Source organism: Mobula hypostoma, chromosome 13, assembly GCF_963921235.1.
Source record: "Mobula hypostoma chromosome 13, sMobHyp1.1, whole genome shotgun sequence".
Classification (NCBI taxonomy): Eukaryota; Metazoa; Chordata; class Chondrichthyes; order Myliobatiformes; family Myliobatidae; genus Mobula; species Mobula hypostoma.
In genome coordinates this window covers 22498426-22511214 of record NC_086109.1, presented here as the reverse complement: position 1 = coordinate 22511214, position 12789 = coordinate 22498426, and the positions used below count along the sequence as shown (strand labels likewise).

General features: G+C 41.0%; 1 protein-coding gene across 6 annotated transcripts in view; it reads left to right on the top strand.

Annotated features, from left to right (window-relative positions):
* LOC134355483 (tyrosine-protein phosphatase non-receptor type 22-like) overlaps nucleotides 1–12789 on the top strand; it is a 128091-nt gene that overhangs the window by 4465 nt on the left and 110837 nt on the right. For all 6 annotated transcript variants that reach the window (XR_010020095.1, XM_063065435.1, XM_063065433.1 and 3 more), the window contains exon 2: nucleotides 11727–11835. Coding sequence is in view for 5 of the 6 variants with exons in the window: in XM_063065435.1 (XP_062921505.1) it covers nucleotides 11727–11835 (109 nt within the window). In the remaining variant the exon portion in view is untranslated. The remainder of the gene's footprint in view (nucleotides 1–11726; nucleotides 11836–12789) is intronic.

The window sequence follows — 12789 nt, the reverse complement described above, 5'->3', positions numbered from 1 at the left end:
TTCCTGCAATTTTTCCAATACTTCAATGTGGCTTGTTTCTTTGTTACAGTTTCTATATTATTTTTTACAAAATATACGTGACATTTAAAGGCCTATTAGCTATAATAAGTCCAATGCTACAAACAGTAAAAATGTTTAGTATTTTGATTTAAGATAACTTTATCATTAAGAAAGCATCACTTTGCATATCTGCAACTCTACTAAATTCAACTAGTATCACCCAGTGATCCCTCACTTGCAGAGGAGAGTTACACTCGGACCACAACTTGGAAGGATGACAATCCCATTTTGATACCAGCTGTCCCAGCCTTTGTCCTCACTAAAATTTCCTCCCCTCTGCTTTTGAAATGGGAAAATTAACCAGTCATTATGGAATAAACTTGGGTTCCTGGATCATCTGCTGCTTATCACCTTCCAGGCTCCCCATCATATTCCCCTCACACATTTCACTTTTCACCTCTACTTTTAGTATGACCTCTACTTCTAGTCTCACCAAACCACAGTGGAAAAAGCCTGCTTGCATTTACCCTATCTATACCTCTCATAATTTTGTATAGCTCTATCAAATTTCCCCTCACTATTCTGTGATGCTCCAGGGAATAAAGTCCAGACTTATGCAACATCTCCCTATACTATCACTCAGGTCCTCAAATCCTAGCAACATCTTTATAAATTTTCAATTTTATTGATTTCATTCCTGTAGGCAGGTGCCCAGAACTGCACATAATGCTCTAAATTCAGCCTCACCAACACCTTATACAACCTCAACATAACATCCCAACTCCTGTACTCAATGCTTTGATTTATGAAGGCTAATGTGCCAAAAGCTCTCTTTATGACCCCATCTACTTGTGATACCACTTTCAAGGAATTATGGATCTGTATTCCCAGATCCCTCTGTTCTAAAACACCCCTCAATGCCCTACCACTCACTGTAAGTCCTACCCTGTTTTTTCCTCCCAAAGTGCAACACCTCACATTTGCCTGCATTAAATTCCATCTGCCATTTTTCTGCCCATTTTCCCAGCTGGTCCAGGTCCCGCCGCAAGGTTTGATGGTCTTCCTTGCCGTCCTCTATGCCCCCAATCTTGGTGTCATCCGCACCAGTGAGGTAGCATCTGTGCGGAGCGAAAAACTTAATTTTAATATAACATTACATCAGAACTGCCAAGCAGGAAAGACTGATCTCTGAATAGTGCAATAACAGAAATGTTAGGTCACACAATAGGTGGACACGGATGTTCTGCTTTCCACATCTGATAATGGGGTAGAGACCAAATAAACATGTTAATGAGATAATTCACATGTTGTTGTCGTTTAAAGTAAAATTGGACAGCTATATGGACAGGAAAGGAATGGAGGGTTATGGGCTGAGTGCAGGTCGGTGGGACTAGGTGAGAGTAAGAGTTTGGCACGGACTAGAAGGGCCGAGATGGCCTGTTTCCGTGCTGTAATTGTTATATGGTTATATAATTACTCAAATAATATCACAACATCCTGTGAGAAAAGCTGACAACATAAAACTAGTTCAAAATTCAAAGTAATATTATGATCAATGTACATACAGACCACCATATACTAACTTGAGATTCATTTTCTTGCAGGCATTCACAGTAGAACAGAAACATAGCAATGAAAAGTTACACACAAAGACTGACAAACAGCCAAGGTGCAAAAACAAACTGAGCAGAAATAATAAATAATAGTGAGAACATGAGCTGTAGAGTTCTAGAAAGTGTGTCAATAGGTTGTGGAGTCAGTTCGGAGTTGTGGTGAGTGGTGCAATTTGTGATACACTAGTCAAATGTATTGACGAAGTTAAGCTTGATCACCAACCTTACATGGCTGTCAAAAGATAGAAAGGACATTGAAAGCAGAAATTTTAAAGTCACGGGTTGATGCTGGGGAAGGGACATGTTACTGGAATTGTTCCCAATGGAGCTGAGAAAGCCAAAAAATTATTAATTAGATTTTTTTAACTATTGAAGTGACTAGGACAGCACATTTTTTAAATGTGATCTTTTGTTTTGATCAGCCACATTTGTGGGTACGTGTTGTGGGACAGTCTCCCTTCGCCAGCTCCCCAGGGAAGTGGAATCATAGATATGTAATCTATGCCTGGATTGGTCTGCAGAGAGGAAACTTGCTCAGGCTCCAGGGATAAGGTTTACTCTTGTGCTATCTAATTGGATTATTGATTACTTACAATTTTCCTGGGGAATCAGTTGAAACAGATTAACTTGATGTTCTGCGGGTAAGAAGACTTCTATAGAACTCCAGTAGAGGGACATGGGCTAAACACCAGCAAATGGGACTATATAGTTCTTGTGGTCAGCATGGATGAATTGGGCTGAATGGCCTGGTTCCCTAATATGTTACTTTATGATCCTAGACGTCATGGTAACTCTGGGTAAGCACTGGTTTGGCTTTCATCTGAGAGCTTTAGCAGTGGTTGCACGAGGTCTCAGTTATGACCTGGAGCCAGAGAGAAGCAGCTTGTCACTGAAGCCTGAAAGAGGAAGGCCAGAAGTTTCATGCCATGGAGAATATATCCTGCTTTCTTGCAATGCCACAAAAAAGCAGCATCCATCATCAAGAACCCCCATCATCACGCCATGCTCTTTTCTCACTACTTTTATCAGGAAGGAGGTACAGGAGCCTTGGGTCCCACATCGGTAGGTTCAGGAACATCAGGTTCCTGAATCAGTGTGGATAACTTCCCTCGCCTCAATGCTGAACTGATTCCACAACCTATGGACTCATTTTCAATGACTCTACAATTCCTGTTCTCAGTATCATTTATTTACTTTTTCATTACTTGCATGATTTGCCTTCTTTTGTACCTTGGTTGTTTGTCAGTCTTTGTTAGTTATAGTGTTTCATAAATTCTGTTGCATTTCTCTATTTTCCTGTACATGCCTGGAAGAAAATTAATCTCAAGATTGTATATGGTGACATATACGTACATTGATAATACATTTACTTTGACAAGTCCAAGAGTCAATCTCCTATATAAATTTTTCCAAGGAGTGGTGCACCTGGAGTCTGAGGCAGCACCCTGACCCCGGACGCTGTCTATGTGGAGTTTACAATTTTGTTTTGTGACCATGTGAATTTCCCCTGGGTGTGCTCATTTCACTCACCCCCTCAACACACACATCCAAAGATATGGTTTAATAAGTTAATTAACAGTGAATCATCCCTAATGTGATAAACTCTTGGGGACCAGGTGAAGGGAACTTGATGGGAATGTTCTGCACGTCAGGGTGGGTCTAGTGTAAAAAAAAAGGGGTCCCTGATGGTTACCATGGTCATAGTAGGTCTAACGGTCATGTTTCAGTTCTGTATCTCTCCATCATCTATGGTTATGTGGAAGAATGAAATTCATTTTGTTTGATAACACAGCCTGAAAAGGGATTTGCATGGAGTCTGAACACTATTAAGTTGAATAGTCTATTTTTGTGATGTAAATCTCATGCAATCTGATATTGCAATGCCAAGTCTGTAAATAACTAGAGGTAACGTTTCCTCAGTACTACAGTCCCAAAATGGATATCAAACTGAATCAAGGAATGGGAAATATTGAACTCCATTAACAAGCTTACAATAGCAGCATGGAGACAGAAAGGTTACAGATAAATGCATTCTAGGAAAGCAAAGAGAGGTGCATTGAAGGTTTTGATCACATGGGGGGGGGAGGACTAAATGAAGACAGGATTAAAATAAATTGTGGTACGTAGGGGTAGCAACAGAAAGAAAATCCAGGGCAAATTTGGAGAAATCAGCAAAAAATACAAAATACTAAGAAGTGAAAATGAAATAAAATGAAAGAAATCTGCCAATAAACTTCACAGATAACTAAAAGCTTCCTTTTAAAAGGGGGTTGGTTGTTTGGTGTTAACTCATCAGACTAGTTTTCAGAGGCCTGAACCATTGATCTAGAGATAGGAGTTCAGAAACATTGTAGCTGGGAAATTTAGATGTAAATTAAAATAATCTGGAATGAGAAAGCTAAGAATTAATATTTGACTTCAAAAGGTTTGCTATTGCTATTGGGGAGGGTTTAAACTAAATTTGCAGAAGGGTGGGAACTGAAGTGAAGATGCAGAGGATGGGGAGGTTGGAGCACAAGTAGAGACAGCTTGTAGGGAGTTTTTGAGGAAGGATAGGCAGATGATAGAGCAAAGATGCACTCAGCCTGATGGTTTGAGATGTGTCTATTTTAATGCAAGGAGTATCATAAACAAGGCCGGTGAACCGAGAGTGTGAATCAATACCTGGAACTATGACGTTGTGGCCATTTCAGAGACTTGGCTGTCTCAGGAGCAGGAATGGCTGCTGGGTGTGCCAGGCTTTAGATGTTTCAAAAAGAACGGACAGGGAGGCAAATGAAGTGGGGGTATGGCATTGCTAATTAGGGATAGTGTCAGGCTGCAGAAAAGGAGGAAGTCATGGAGGAATTGTCGACTGAGTCAGTGTGGGTGGAAGTCACAAACAGGAAAGGGGCATTAACTCTACTGGGTGTTTTTTAATAGCTGCCCACCCCCCCACCCCCAATAGTAACAGGGATATCGAGGAGCAGATTGGCAGGCAGATTCTGGATCGGTGCAATAATAATAGGGTTGTTGTGATGGGTGATTTTAACTTTCCTAATACTAATTGGCACCTCCTTAGTGCAAGGAGTTTAGATGAAGTGGAGTTTGTTAGGTGTGGTCAGGAAAGTTTCCTGATGCAATATGTAGATAAGCCAACTAGAGGAGAGTCTGTACTTGATCTGCTATTGGGAAATGAACCTGGTCAGGTGGTAGATCTCTCGGTGGGGAGCATTTTGGAGGTAGGGACCACAACACTATCTCCTTCACCAAAGCACTGGAGAGGGATAGGAGCAGACAATTTGGGAAAACATTTAGTTGGGGTAGGAGGAAATGTGATGCTATTAGGCAGGAACTTGGGAACATAAATTGGGAGTAGATGTTCTCAGGAAAATGCACGGCAGAAATGTGGCAAATGTTCTGGGAACATTTGCATGGAGTTCTGCATAGGTATGTTCCATTGAGGCTGGGAAAGGATGGTAGAGTTAAAGAACCATGGTGTACAAAGTATGTAGAAAATCTAGTTAAGAAGAAAAGAAAAGCTTACAAAAGGTTCAAGAAACTAGGTACTGTTAGAGCTCTAGAAAATTACAAGGTTGATAGGAAGGAGCTTAAGGGTGGAATTAGGAGAGCCAGAAGGGACCATGAGAAGGCTTTGGTGAACAGGATTAAGGAAAACCCCAAGGCATTCTACAGGTATGTGAAGAGCAAAAGGATGAGCCATGTGAGAATAGGACCAATCATGCGATAGTGGAAACGTGTGCATGGAGTTAGAGAAGGTAGCAGAGAATACTTTGCTTCAGTATTCACCAGGGAAAAAGATCTTGGCTATTGTGGGGATGACTTACAGCAGACTGAAACGCTTGAGCATACAGAGATTAAGAAAGAGGATGTGCTGGAGCTTTTCAAAAGCATTAAGTTAGATAAGTCACCGGATCCAGATGAGATATACCCCAGGCTACTGTGGGAAGCAAAGGAAGAGATTGCTGAGCCTCTTGCAATGATCTTTGCATCATCAATAGGGACAGAGGAGTACCAGAGAATTGGAGGGTTGCAAATGTTGTTCCCTTGTTCAAGAAAGGAAGTAGAGATAACCCAGAAAAATATCATATAAATGGTAAGACTTTAGGCAGTGTGGAGGATCTGAGAGATCTTGGGGTCCGTGTTGATAGGGACACTCAAAGCTACTGTGCAGGTTGACAGTGTTGTTAAGAAGGCGTATGGTGTGTTGGCACTCACTCGTGGGATTGAGTTCAAGAGCCGTGAGGTAATGTTACAGCTATATAAGACCTTGGTCAGACCCCACTTGGAGTACTGTGTTCAGTTCTGTTCACCTCACTACAAGAAGGATGTGGATACTATAGAGAGAGTGCAGAGGAGATTTACAAGGATGTTGCCTGGATTGGAGGGTGCACCTTATGGGAATAGGTTGAGTGCACTTGGCTTTTTCTCCTTGGAGCGACAGAGGAGGTGACCTGATAGAGGAGTATAAGATGATGAGGTGCATTGATCATGTGGATAGCCAGAGGCTTTTTCCCAGGGCTGAAATGGCTAACACAAGGGGGCGTAGTTTTAAGGTGCTTGCAAATAGGTACCGAGGGGATGTCAGTGGTAAGTTTTTCACACAGAGAGTGGTGGGCGCATGGAATGCACTGCTGGTGGCGGTGGTCGAAATGGATACAATAGGATCTTTTAAGAGACTCTTAGATAGGTAAATGGAGCATAGAAAAATAGAGGGCTGTGCACTAGGGAAATTCTAGGCAGTCTCTAGTGTAGGTTACATGGTCAGCACAACATTGTGGGCTGAAGGGCCTGTAATGTGCTGCAAATTTCTCTGTTCTATGTTCTAAGACAACTGGATTGTTGTAAAAATCCATCTGTTCGTACTATTGAACATAACTGTTGGGTCATCAGTGTGACTGAGTTACTGCCTTGATTGAAGGAAAAATTGGGATTAGTAATAAGTCCAGCCTTTCAAGTCATCCTGTGAATGAATGAAAACAAAACTAACATGTTAAAATATAATTAACATAGTGAGAGCTTGTAAGAAATGAAGGAAGCAAGCAAAGTTGTTGTGGAGAGTGAGGGGCTGGCAGAGATGCCCCAAGGATTTACCCCCTTCTACTTTCAATAAATAGTCTGGGAGGAGAGAGCCTGGATATCTTGCAAGAAGTTCCAATTAGGTGCCTGCTTTCTCTCCTTAAAATAGGAGAAGTTGATGGGCTCTTGGACCAAAATGAAAACTTGGCTTAATTCAAGGTTTAATGTCACATGATAAACATAGTTCATAAATTTAAGGTTTTCACCAATAACTTTAATGCGTAGTTCAGGAGAAACGGGGATGCGGTAGTAATGTGGAACTTGCCTCCACATGAAGTAGATGTGGGGAATGACAAGTACATTTAAAGGGAAGTTAAACTTGTAGGTGAGTAAGGTGGGAGAAGGATCATACTGTATAGAGATAAACTACCGATCAGGTTTAGATGAATATTCTGGGAGCAAAAAGAAGAATTTGGGTTAATCTAGTGCTTAAAGCAATTAACAAGCAAGGCTGTCATCACAGATAATGACTAATAAATCCAACAAGGCAAGAGAGAGACTGCAGATGCTGGAATTTAGAACAACAAACAAATCATTAGTTCTGTTTCTTGGCCCAGCATTCTGTTGTTCCTAAATCTGGTAAGAAATTTGAGGGAAATTCCTTGACACAAAATGTGCCTTGAACCTGGAACTTATAACCACAAAGAATAATTGACACAAATGTCACAGGTGGAAGGGAAAGAAAGTGTTTTGAGTAAAGGGCATATTTAATATCGAAGGCTGTGCTGATTGGATGAGATTAATGGGGGAGGATTAGTTAATAGATCTGTGGGGCCATCTTGGTCTACTTCTATCCTATCAAATTCATGTAATTAATTTATTAACTATTGCTTCATGGACAAGATGGGTTGTGGATCGGCAGGGGAAGTCACAATTGCTACAATTGTCCTCATTTTAGTTGGGTTGTCCTTTTGTTACCTGGCATTTAAAAGTGATAAAGTGAAAAGCTGAGGTAATCTTTCACAGATAATAAACGTAACTCAAACCTAAGATGAAGAAGTTACCATGGATATAACAATTTGCATTTAAGGAAGAATGACTGTGATAGATGAACATAAACCAGAGTCTATAGTTCAGTTAGAATTATTTTACTTTTTGAGGAGGACTGGTATATTAAGTTACCACTTTGGGAAGATTCATTAATTGAAAAGAGGTCACGTAGGTTTATTGAAAAGTTACCAGAGACGTCTGATGTCCAAATATGAAGAAAGACTTGAGAAGATGAAGTTTTACTTCCATTAGTGATAAGATGGTTCAGGATGAATTGGTAAATGTCTTTGAGATTACAAAGGCTTGTGCTGGAACAGATAATGACTAAATAGTTTCCACTGGTGAATGAGAAAGGTAATCGTGTAAGGAACTAAAGAACAACTTTAGAATATAGTGGGTAGATATAACGTAGAAATCATTGTTCAAACAAAGTCTAAATATTTGAAAAATATTTTGGTTAGCTAGTTGATCAGTTTTGTGAGAGATGACAAGTAAGGCATTGTACCAAGTGGGAGAAGTGAACTCCATTGGTGAAGTTAGACATGAATTAGGATGAACTACAAATAGCGACTAACGAGATGAGATATTGATGGGTATGTATTGTGAACAGAAATTGAGAGTGCAGCACAAGTAGGGCAGTGAAGAAGGTATATGAAGGGGTGCCACTGTAGCATCGTGATGGCATAGTAGTGTAGCAGTTAGCATAACACAATCGAGGTTCAATTCCTTCTGTCATCTGTAAGGAGTTTGTATGTTCTCCTCAACCATGTGGGTTTCCTCCAAGTGCTCGGTTTCCTCCTACATTTCAAAGGTGTACGGGTTAGGGTTAGTAAGTTTTCATTCTATTTACAGATACAGAACAGCACAGAACAGGCTATTTCAGCTCAATGAGCCACACCACCCAACAACCTACCTAGTTAACCCTAGCCTAATCAGAGGGCAATTTACACTGACCAATTAACCTACTAACCTGTATGTCTTTGGACTGTGAGAGGAAACCAGAGCACCTGGAGGAAACCCATACATTCACAGACAGGACGTACAAACTTTACAGACGGCATTGGAAATGAACGCTGAACTCTGATGCCCCGAGCTGTAGTCACATCGCACTAACCGCTACACTACTGTGGTGCCAGTGGGCACACTATGTTGGTGCCAGAAACGCGGCAACACTTGTGGGCTGCCACCAGAATATCCACATACTGTATTGATCATTGGCACAAACAACGCACCTTACTGTATGTTTTGGTGCGCTTCTGTCAAATAAAGCGAATTTTTTTTTCTTTAAATGTTTGGCGTGCTTTCCTTTATAGGTTGAGCTTTGGAGTTAGGATGTCGTGTCCAGCTTTACAAGGCACTGGTTAGGCTGCAGTTTTGGTTGAAGCACTTTGGGAAGAGTGTGCTAACACTAGAGAGGGTGCAAAAGAGACCCTTTCCCCTTCCTTTTCAGTTCTGAAGAAGGGTTTTGGCCTGAAACGTTGACTGTTTATTCATTTCCATAGGTGCTGCCCGACTTGTTGACTTCCTCCTGCATTGTGTGTGTGTTACTTTGGATTTTCAGCATCTGCAGACTTTGTCATGTTTGTGATTCACCTGGTTGGAGGATCTTGGTTATACAGAGAGATTGAATAGGCTGGGTACATTTCCCCTGCAGAAAATGAGATTGAAGACTGACCTGATAATAGTATGCAAAATTATAAAAGGCTTAGATAAGGTAGATAGAATCAAAGGTAGATCTGAAGGCAAGGATATCAAAAATAAAGGTGCATTAGTTTCAGGAGGGAGGAAGGGGTTTTAAAAGGATCTGAAGGGAAAGTTATTTTACATAGAGAATGTCTGACATCTGGAACACTCTGCCAAAGGAAGTAGTGGGGTCAGATACAATCATTACATTTAAGAGGCATTTGGACAGACACTTAAACAGGTGAGACACAGAAAGAACGTGGGATTAGTGTAGGTGGACAAAATGGTTTACATGGACATGGTTGGCCCAAGGGTCTACTTCAGTACTGTACAACAAAGTTGGATGCTCAAAGTAGAGTTAAGCCAAGTTTATTGCCATTTAACTATATACAAGTATATAGTTAAATGAGACAATGTTTCTCCAAACCAGGCTGTAAAGCACAGTAGTCCACATAGCACACATATAACACACAGTAACTTAGAAAAGTAACGATAAAATCCACAGCTGAATTATGCATAAATAAACAAAGAAAAATGCTGTCAGAAAAAAATTAAATACTGTCAGATACAGAACAGAGTAACCAGTGACGCTTTGAATACAATGCAGCAGGAAGTTCAGAAGCCTAATAGCCCACAGGAAGAAACTGTTTCTTATCCTGACCGTTCTTGTTTTTGTGCATCGGAGTCTCCTGCCTGATGGTAGAAAGGCAAAGAGGGTGCTGGATGGATGGGTGGGATCCTTGATAATACTAAGGGTCCTGCATACACAGCACTCCTGATAAATCTCCTCAGTGGATGGTAAGGAGACCCCTATGATCCTCTCAGCCATTCTCACAGCCATTTGTCGGGACTTCCAGTCCGATGCTTGGCTGCTCCCATAACAGATGGATGCAACTGTCAAGGTGCTCTCAATGTTGCTCCTGTAAAATTCAGTTAAGGTTGAGGTGAGGGTGACAGGAGGAGAGTGGATCAGAATTGCTGATTAATACAGAGAAAAAAATCACCCCAACTAGATATTCTGAATGGCAATTATCTATGCTGTCAAAATCAATGTCAGAGTCACATACACAGTTACATGAATCCACAGGTGCAGAGAAAAGCTTACTTGCAGAAGCATCTCAGGCGCATAGCATCAGATAAGCAGCATTCACAAGAAAACGTAATACACTTAATTACATACAACTTATGAGAAAGAATAATTGGAACTACGAGAAATAAAGTTCATTGTAGATCAAAGAGGTCATAGTTTAATTATACTGAGGTAGCGAATGGGGTTGTGCGGTTGATTCATGAACTTAATTGCTGAAGGGAAGAAGCTGTTCTTGAATCAGGTGGTGTGGGACTCTTAGGTTTCTGTACCTTTGTTGTGATGGTAGCTGCCAGAAGATGGCATTGCTTGAATGGTGGGGGGTGTCTTTGATGATGGACGATGCCTTCTCGAGGCAGTGCCTCATGTAGACACTACTGATGGTGGTGAGCGATGAGGCAGCAATGTATGGGGCTGAGTCCACTACCCTCAGTTTTTCACATTCCTGTGCAGTCAAATTGCACTACCAGACCATTACAAATCCAATCAGGATACTCTCAATTGTATATCCATAGAAGAAGCAGGAGTATATTTGCTGAACCTCCTTAATCTACTAAGAAAGTAAAGGCACTGGCGTGCCTTCCCTGCAATTACATCTACAGTATCTGCTGGACTCAAGGCAGGTCAACCAATGCATTACTGCCCATAAATGTGAGGTTGCTAACCCTCTCCACCACTGATCGACCAATATAGATACAGTAGTCAAATTCTATGATTCTAATTTTAAGATTCTGCCTGTAAAGATCAATAATTTCTCAGATGCTATGTTGGATGTTCGAATGGGGAAATCCTGCGAGAGGGAAAGTTATTTAGGCTTTTACACAAAGAGTGATAAGAACATGGAACATACTGCCAGCGGTGGTGGTATAGGCAGATACCTTTGGGACATGTTGACTAGTAAGGGCGTCAAAAGTTACTGGATGAAGGCAGGTGAATGGGGTTGAGAGGGATTGTAAAATGGCCGTGATGAAATGGCAGAGCAGACTCAATGGGCTGAATAGCCGAATTCTGCTCCTATGTCTTATAGTCTATGGTCTTATAGGCACATGGATGAATGACAAGTGGAGGGCTATGTGGGAGGAAAGCATTAAGCTGATCTTGGAGGAGGGCTAAAGGATCAAACCAATATTGTAGGCCGAAAGGCCTGTACTGTTCTACGTTCTAATTAGCAAGATAGCCAGGCTAGAATTTAAGATTACCATTGCCATCAGGAAGACTTGTCGTTACATATTTATGCTATTAATCTGATTTCGTTCTTCCCTTACCTCTCACAGAAACTGAAAAGGCAGTCGGTGAAAAGCAAGCATGACAAAGTCTTCCCCTCGGGTCATGCAGAGAAGCAAGAGAACATGAAGAAGAATCGCTACAAGGACATTATACCCTGTAAGTCAGGTTCCACTTTCAAATTTTCTATAGGCCCATCATATCCTTGCAGGATTCCAGAGAACTTCATTCATTTTGCCTTGCTCTGGAATCATTTTCAAGGGACTTGTGTAGAAATAGAAACTACAAATTGATTGGATTGAAAGGCTGTAGCTGGATCTCAGATGGCACTGACTAGAGGAACTAAATTTAAGTCTCCTTCAATGATGTGAAGCATTGCTTATATATTTAAAGGTACCTTTTCCTAAGATATTATTATGGAGACTCGCTCCTGATTGAATTAAGTTGGAAAAGATTTAATTTAATGACTGAAGGAAAAAAATGAGAGTGCACTAGAGATTTCTTTATTCATTCACAGAATCTAAGCATCACTAATAAGGTTAGCATTCATTGTCCATGTCTAATTATCCTTGACAACAAACTAGTGGGTTGCTGCTTGAACAGTTCCAGTTGGTAAGGGGAAACTGTTGTCATGACATGTAGAGGTTGTAATACAATTGAGTGGTTTGCTAGAGATTACAAAGGGCAGTTTACAGTCACCAGGCACTTTCTTCATAAGTTTAATTGCTTCCCTTTAAATTGCTTTAAGTGCACAGTGTGCTTCCAACATCATAATACATTACATAAGACCGTAAGATGCAGGAGCCAAATGGCCTTTCTGCTCATATCGTCTTGTACCATCATGGCTGATTTCTTATCCCTCTCAACCCCATTCTTCTGCCTTCTGCTCATAACCTTTGATGCCCTGACAAATCAAGAGCCTATCAACTTCCGCTTTAAATATACTCAATGACTTGGCCTCCACAGCCATCTGTGGAAATGAATTCCACAGAATCGCCTCCCTCTGGCTAAAGAATTCCTCCTTATCTTTGTTCTAAATGAATGTCCCTCTAACCTGAGGCTGTGTGCTCTGGTCCTGCCTAGCCTCACCCACTATAAGAAACGTCCTCTCCA